Below are 8,016 nucleotides of genomic sequence, written 5' to 3' on the forward strand. Positions count from 1 at the left end.
GTAGTTCTTGAGAAGAAGTCGAAAATGTGAAAAGTTTACAGACGGACAGACAGACGGACGGACGACTGACAAAATGTGATCAGAAAAGCTCACTTGAGCCTTCTGCTCAGGTGAGCTAAAAAGTCTTGTTTCCTGCTACCCGACCTACCCTATTATCTTGCACCCGACCCTAAAGTTTTTTTTTTAAGTTTTGGGGAAAAAAATCAGGAATTTTTGGAATTTCATGTTTAAAAACTTAAAAAATATATATATACTCAACATGCTAAAATGGTATTTCATAAAATTTTTGTTTTAAATATGAACTTTCATAAAATACCTCGAGTTGTGCTTCAAAAGACAAGAAATTTTAATTTAAAAAGGCAATATTGACCTATATGGCATGTTTGATTTGATCTTGTATTTGTTCATATCCACAGAAACACTGTCGTAAAAAATAAAATAAAAAAGAAAAATATAAAAATAATTTTTCTACCTACCTACCCTACTTTTTTCAGGCTGGTAGCAGGAAACAAGACTATTATTTTTTTTGGCCTAATATCAAACCATAAACAAGACTGAGAAAGAAATGTTACACATATCTTTTCACATATCAACATTTGAACAGCCTGACTTCAAAGAGAGAAAAACCAAAATAAATTGTGCAAAATTTTGTAAGTTTGCTTGGCAATCATAGATATGACGCAAAGTCGATACCCATTTAGTTCCCATAAATACCCATCAAAATTTCTCCACCTACTTCTGGTATAAACTTTCAAACTCTTCCCCCCAGCAATCGTGGAGCCCCGGACACTCGTGGGGGTCCATTAGGGTCCAGTCCTCGTTCTTCTCTACCCGCTCCATGAAGAGGTCCGGGATCCACAGAGCGTAGAACAGGTCCCTGGCTCTCTGTTCCTCTTTACCCGTGTTCTTCTTACAGTCCAGGAACATGAAGATGTCGGCATGCCAGGGCTCCAGGTAGATCGCAAAGGCTCCCGGTCTCTGTAATCATGTACACAGTTCAAATTTCACGGGTTTTTTTTCTTTTGGTGTGACAAAATGCTCAACTGGATTTTTCTTAAGAAATCCTATAGCGAGCTTTAGTCAATTTTTTCCCTCCTTTATTATTTTAAGGAATGAAAAATATAATTAATGCGCAAAAAGTCAGTCAAGGTAGAAATGAAATAAAGTTCAGTCTAAAATGAATTTGACTCTTAAATAATCAATAATTGTGAAACATACATCACTATAAATTCATTTTCTTAGTAGTTTAAATGGTTCCAATATACCTTGTTTCCGCCTTGATCTACATATCTAGCTGTGTTGTTATAAACCCTCAGCATGGGAAGTAAACCATTAGAGGTCCCGTTGGTCTGAAATATGAGGCATTCAACAATAAGCACTACTTATTTTAAGCATATATAGACAAATACTTTTAATTTCTAATGTCATTATCTTTTTCATAAATTTTCTTTTAAAGATTTTTGTTTCCATAACCATTTTATGAACATGCATTACAGTTCAAAGATTCTCAAGTGTGTGCTTTTTTAGATATTATCCAGGTTCATGGTTCTCCAACATACCCCAGCTATGTAGCTCCCTGTAGATCTGATACAGTGAACATTGAGTCCGATGCCCCCCGCTGATTTGGAAATCAGGGCGCACTGCTTTAATGTGTCGTAAATTCCCTCTATACTGTCTGAGTGCATTGTTAGCAAGAAACAGCTGGAAATTTTACAGGTAATTGTGTAAATGTCAAATATACAAAACAAGAGGCCCAAAGGCCTTATAGGTCACCTGAGTATCATGTAACAACTTTCCAGCGATTGTATTTGGTTCGTGTTTTAATCCAAAAGCCATGAAATTCACAAATTTTGAAAGAGGCACCATTGCTTATCAAAGGGCAGATTTCAAAGCATTAATTTATTTTTAGTCAAAGTACCCCCCTGGTACCCCTGACCCAGCGGCCCTGAAATCATCTATTTTGAAAGAGGCCCCTTTCTTCATTATAAGGCCAGCATTTTTTTATGTTTAGGTTTAGTTATGAACATGAGAATAAAAAAGTCCCGAAGAAGAAGGAAATAAAATTTTTTTTTGATAAATCAATTATTAACATTTGTACATTCTTTTTTTATCATATGCTATTCTAATAGGCTCCTTACCACTGGACACATAATGCTTACAAATAGGAAAGTAGAACATTTAATTGCTTATTTCATTATCTGCCAGTTTGGGCCAGTTATATAAATTTTGTGATGTTGGTCAAAATATATTTTAAAAAATTAATTTTTAAAAGTCTTTCAATTTATCTTCATTTTTTTAATATGTGTTAGGTGAATGTGTAGACATTGTTCTAAAATTTACTTGATGCCTAAAACTATAATTCCTATCATAAAACAGACAGGGAGTATTGGGGATAGGGTCAACATTTTTTCAATTTAGTGTAAAATAATTTTTCTGGCTGATACAAATGATACTACATGCCTATATATATATATGTATATTCTTGCCTTTTAATAGTTGAATTTTTTTTTATTTCTTCAGGTTATTGTTTATTTCTTCCTCAAATGGACTTCACTTCTCCCATAGTTTTATTCATTACATCTGATGCATAAGTAAACCTTTTCTGAAGAATGATGCTTAGACTGTAAGCTATAACATAGATCTAAACAATGTCGCTGGCAATATGCAATAACTACCACGGGCAGTTTAACACCTGGGGAAGGAAAACAATTTACAGATACTTTTGAAACGAAAACATAATTATCTCACCAGCAAATCATTGTGCAACAAAGTCGTCAGCATTTTATTTGTCCTTTGAACGGGTGAAACGTTTTGAATGGCACTCATATCGATGAATTTTACACTAAACCATGCTATCTTCTCAGATCTAGCTTTATTTACCCGCCGTTTTTCATCTTAAAACCGGAAGTGCGTGTTCGTAAATCTGAAATCTCGATCCCGACTCAAATTTGACATCGGAAAGAAAAAAATTGTTTTATTTTTTCCTGAAAATTGAAAACCTTGAGCGGAGAGTTTGTAAAACTGAAAATAAAATAATTCCTCGCCTTAAATATGTAATTAGATCATTAGCATATTAACCAGGAGCAAAGGATAAGGCGACCATAATTTGATTTTTAGTTTTACGGATTTTTTTTCAAGAAAGGTCAAGTCGGAGGACGAAAAAAAAAAAAAAAAAAAAAAAAGACAAAAGACACATTTATTATTTATTGATACATAATTTTTGTGACGTTACACAACTGTCATGTTACGCGGCGTTTTTTAATTTTTTTTGCACATCTAGTAGCCGGTTTTTTGCCAATGGAAATGCAGGTTTGACAGATTGGTCTAACTATCCCATATTCTTCCTCTAGTTGCTGAATTTCCATATTCCTGGTGATCTCCGTGTCCCCACAATAGAAACAAATAGTGTCGAAAATCTGTGATTTCCCTGAAGTGTTATAATAAATTATCAAAAGAAAAATTGTGTCTTTTTTTTTCTTTTTTGTTGAATAAAACATTAAAGTTTTGTGAAAAAATTGCTTTTAATACCAGAGTAATATGTTGCTTCAATAGGTGACCCACAATGCAACGACTCTTTTACAATGATTTTGTCTTGAAGATCCCCTCCTGGGAATAAGGTACTACCACACACATAGAGAAGTTCTTCTTGTACTCTCAGCACTGCTCGTTGTTCTCTGCTCTCAAGACGACACTTGCTGTATACTACCCTCCTCTTACCACACTCCTGACATATGACGAATCCTCGTACTTTCTCTGAAATTTTGAATTTCACAATGTATTCTTGTCCTCACTATTAAAATGATTTCAAAATGTAAAAGAATTGTTATAAAAGATATTAATTTCATACATATTAGATGTCAGAACTGTGAGAAAGACTTGTATAAAAATGTGTATATCACACAGGACAAAGGGAAAAAGTAGAAGATACCATCACAAGTGCCATATATTAGCCTTTAGCCATATATCGTATTAAATGTTAGCATGGAGGTACATGTATTTTCCAGAACCACAGAGAAGCAGAGTGAAGTCTATAATACTGAGCTACAAACACACACACTGAAGACTTACCATCATGGAATCTGTTATTAAAATGTCATAAAAAAAAACTTTATCAAAATTTAAAAGAAACTAGACACATATCAAAGTAGCTTTTATTAAATCATTTTGCCAAATTAAATATATCTGATGTTGTAACACCATTCAATTTTCCAATACAGATAAATCCATCAAATTTGCCACTGTTTTTTCTTTCACATGCTCTGAAATCAAATGTAATCTTATAATTCAAATAAAACAAAAACTTTTACCTGATACCAAAATTGATTTGAATTTCTTGTCCCTGTCTGTAGCTTGTGGCTGAAACTGCCTGCTTGGTCTATCTCCGTCATCTGTTTCAGTTCCATAGAGATCTTCAAATGTCTTGTATGCTCCATTACTTATGACTGGATCCGGCATAAAATGTAGCTCCTTGAAGAGCTCGTCAGGAAGACGAGGAGGACAGAGTCTGCAGTACCAACAGTCCCCTGCATCACTACTGCACTTCTTAATCTAAGAATTCAATTCACATTTGTAAAATCTCTAAATTTGGTTAATAAATTGCATAATAGGTCTCTATTTTTATGTTTAATAGCAAAACAAAAAATACCTGGAAGCTGTAGTGTCTCTTTCTGCAATGCTTTTTGACAAAGTCGAAAAGGTGGGGGTATTTTGAGAATTCCTTAATTTCTCTAGCTTTATCAGAATCCATGTTTCCATCCAAAACTTTAATCATATAAAGCAGCTGAGATATTTCATCTTCATCACATGCATCATGTACGAAAATCTGTCCATGTGTTTTCTTTAGTCGGTTAAATATTTTCTTTACAGTTTCAATGGTAGCTTTTACTGATTCTTTTAAGGCAGATTTAAAATTTTCTTTCTTGCAATTTCTTATGCACTTCATTGACGACATTGACTTCATCTGGGACTCGTATCCAGTTTCCATTTCTGCACGTGATAAGGAAACGTTTTGAAGACCTAGGTTCAAAAGAGACATGGATCGCTCCGCAGGATTGTTGTAACTTTGATGTGTTGCAGTTCTGCAGGCAACGAAAATGTCTAAATCTAATGAAATGAATTCCAAAATTGATGCCAGTGGCACAGACGTGTAAGTTGTTCTATGATCTGGGCCTCCGTCTGTATAACGAAGTAGTATCGGACGATTAGAGTTTACTCCATCGTCACATTCTGCACGCACAATCTTGATGGTTTCTGCTGAGTGACGCAGAGGATGGGATGGCTGGAACACTTTATCTTTCAGCATTGTGTGCAAATCTCTACGATAAAATGAACCACGGGTATTGTCGGGAATGTCAACCATAAGACAAACTGAAAGGATGATTCCACATACATGATAGTCATGATCCAGGGAAAGAAGTCTACTACCTGTGCTGCTCACCAGTCCTCCATTGTGAGATCTATTGACGGCACCAACTGGCCTCCCTGGTTCCCCCAGAGGAACAATTGCCTTGTCATCTAAGCACTGGAAATAAGAATGGTCTCTCCATTTTACAGCAAAAGATTTAAGGATAGTGTACTGGTTAAAGGCAAAGTCTGCATCTTCATGCTGCACACGTAAAAGGCGTTGCTGTACTGCATGCTTAACTTGAAATTCCCCTGTATATTGTGTAGCTGATTTTCTGTATGGATTTGATGGATAGAAATTGAGTCTGATCCATGTTTCAGATGGTGCAACAGAATTAGGAGGCATTCTGGCTAGAATTTGCTCCTTAAAATCACGAACAGATATGGCAAAAGGCATATATGATATTTCACCATGTCTTCGATCGTCGACCACACTCTTCTCTTGTAAATACTTCTTTACCTCAGCCCAAAAAGGTTCGAACGTTTTATCCTCAATTTTTCCATTGTTTTTTCTCAGGTCAAGAATCAATTTTGGATCATCAGAATCAAGAAGAAACTTTGACACTCTCAGGTCTACAGATTCCTCAGACGAGTTTGTGGGTGCAAATGTATTTCCAGTGAGAAATCTATACATAGACCTAAGAACTGCTGGTTTTTCAGACACTGTGTTTACATATTTCTCCATAAAATCTTTTCTCATGGCCCTTGTTGCATATACTGGTATTTTCTTTTTAATGTCAGGCATAAGTTGTATATCATGAGCACTATCTCTGTCAGGCATAGGGGGTTGTTTCCACACAACATTTAAATTTCCAAGATAATTACCATATTGGTAGGTAAATATTCCAAATGCACATGTCAGTTTCATTTTTTCAAGCCAATTTCTTCTGTCGTAAATATTCCAAATGCACATGTCAGTTTCATTTTTTCAAGCCAATTTCTTCTGTCGTATCTATCTACTGGTTCAAAATTAAGGAGATCTACTGGACAATACACATCAGAATTCTGCAGTGCCAAGTCAATATTAGCATGCATCTTGTCAGGAGTACTTGTGCAAGTCTCTACAATTCTGAAACTCCAGTTATCTGTAAGTGATCGTATTGGTTCGGATGCCTTGTGGACTGCATTTGACCGTTTCTTTTGATTCTCAAGGAAAGTATGATATTTGTGAAGAGCTTGCAGCAGAGCGTCAAGTACATCCTTAAATGTTTTAAACTTGGTGTTTAAAAACCATGGCAGCATCAGCAGTGAGGATAATCTTTCAATATTTGTCTTCATTTCCTCTGAACATATCTAAAAATAAACCCATTCTATTAAAATAACATCTCAATATTTCAGTCTCAGTATAAATCAAAATAATATTTAATATTTTTATCATATATTTCCTCCTTTAATATTCCAGAATTATTGAAACAGTTAGGCCTTTTTATAAATATACCATATATACAAATCTATCAAGAAATACAAACTGAAAATTACTTTCTATAAATTTATAATGAGTTTTTAAAAAATACATGTACCATATTTAAATTGTATGAAATTTTAGAAAAACACAAAAATACTGACCACTGCGTTGCTAGTACATGTATTGCTAAAACCTGAATCGCAAACATTCTGACATTTTTTTTTTTTACAAAACACAACATATAGCATTATTTTACCCTTGGCTCTTTTTTATGCTGCTCCTTCCATTTTCTATAGCCAGTGAATTTCTCAAGTTCCTTTGGAATCTGCAGTCCCCGATCAACAAAGCGGCCATGGAAAGGGTCCAAGTACCAAAGAATGTCACAAAGATCGCTCGCTATCCTAGAACCGACATTCACCTGGTTGGGGGTAAAGCCAACATGCATCTTTTGCATAAAGTCAATTACATCATTGTACAACTTGTCTTTGGCAGTCTTTGTGTTCCTATGATAACAATATCCATTAATTAATTTATCTTTTTTTTTTTCACTATCCAAGCATACTGTAAACCAAGTTTTTTTTGTTATTTTTTTTTTTGGCATGTGCTCAATACTGACAGATCAATTTTTGATATATATATATATTTTCTTTGGTTTATAATATTTAAAAACATCCAAATATATTTTATTTTATTTTAAAGAATCAACATCTCTGAAAGTGGAAACTCTATAGTGATTTATACAAACAATTTCAAACCTTTCAGATCTTAAGTCAATTGATATATAATTCACACAAAATAACTAACTCAATTTTTAAAATGAATATATTTATACCATTTCATTTCAAATTATGTTTAGATTGCTATTATGTTTTTGCAATAAAACCACAGGCACATGTCCCGTACCTTTCAATGGGGGTAAATGTGTGTAGTTTCTGTTAACTCCCATCAAGACATCAAAAGCTGATTTTCGTTCTGAAGAAGCCTCCTGGCCTTGCACTCTATCTCTAACATGAACATACACATAACGAAAGTTCATTTCATAAATAACTTTAGCTGGCATAGCACTATCAAGCACCATCAACTTGAATATAGATGACAAGTGCTGGGGTACTTGGAGGCAATTCTGACTCCCATAAAACGCTACCACCTCGACCTCCGATTCTGAGGACCCAGCACATTGTGCCACAATATCCCCTACAGTATCTGTT

At 34.6% G+C, this 8,016-nt stretch overlaps 1 protein-coding gene across 1 annotated transcript in view; it reads right to left on the bottom strand.

Moving 5' to 3' along the window:
- The window catches only part of LOC134244686 (ribonucleoside-diphosphate reductase large subunit-like), a 10,595-nt gene extending 8,889 nt beyond the window's left edge, over positions 1–1,706 (bottom strand). Inside the window, exons 1-3 of the mRNA XM_062726944.1 lie at positions 1,560–1,706; positions 1,266–1,349; positions 737–978 (exon numbers count right to left, since the gene is read on the bottom strand). Coding sequence (XP_062582928.1) covers positions 737–978; positions 1,266–1,349; positions 1,560–1,685 — 452 coding nt within the window. The 5' untranslated portion in view covers positions 1,686–1,706. The remainder of the gene's footprint in view (positions 1–736; positions 979–1,265; positions 1,350–1,559) is intronic.
- Between the last annotated feature and the right edge of the window lie 6,310 nt (positions 1,707–8,016).

The sequence above is a fragment of the Saccostrea cucullata genome, unplaced genomic scaffold (genome assembly GCF_032062105.1).
Source record: "Saccostrea cucullata isolate Sc308-1 unplaced genomic scaffold, CSIRO_AGI_Scuc_v1 ctg219, whole genome shotgun sequence".
Classification (NCBI taxonomy): domain Eukaryota; kingdom Metazoa; phylum Mollusca; class Bivalvia; order Ostreida; family Ostreidae; genus Saccostrea; species Saccostrea cuccullata.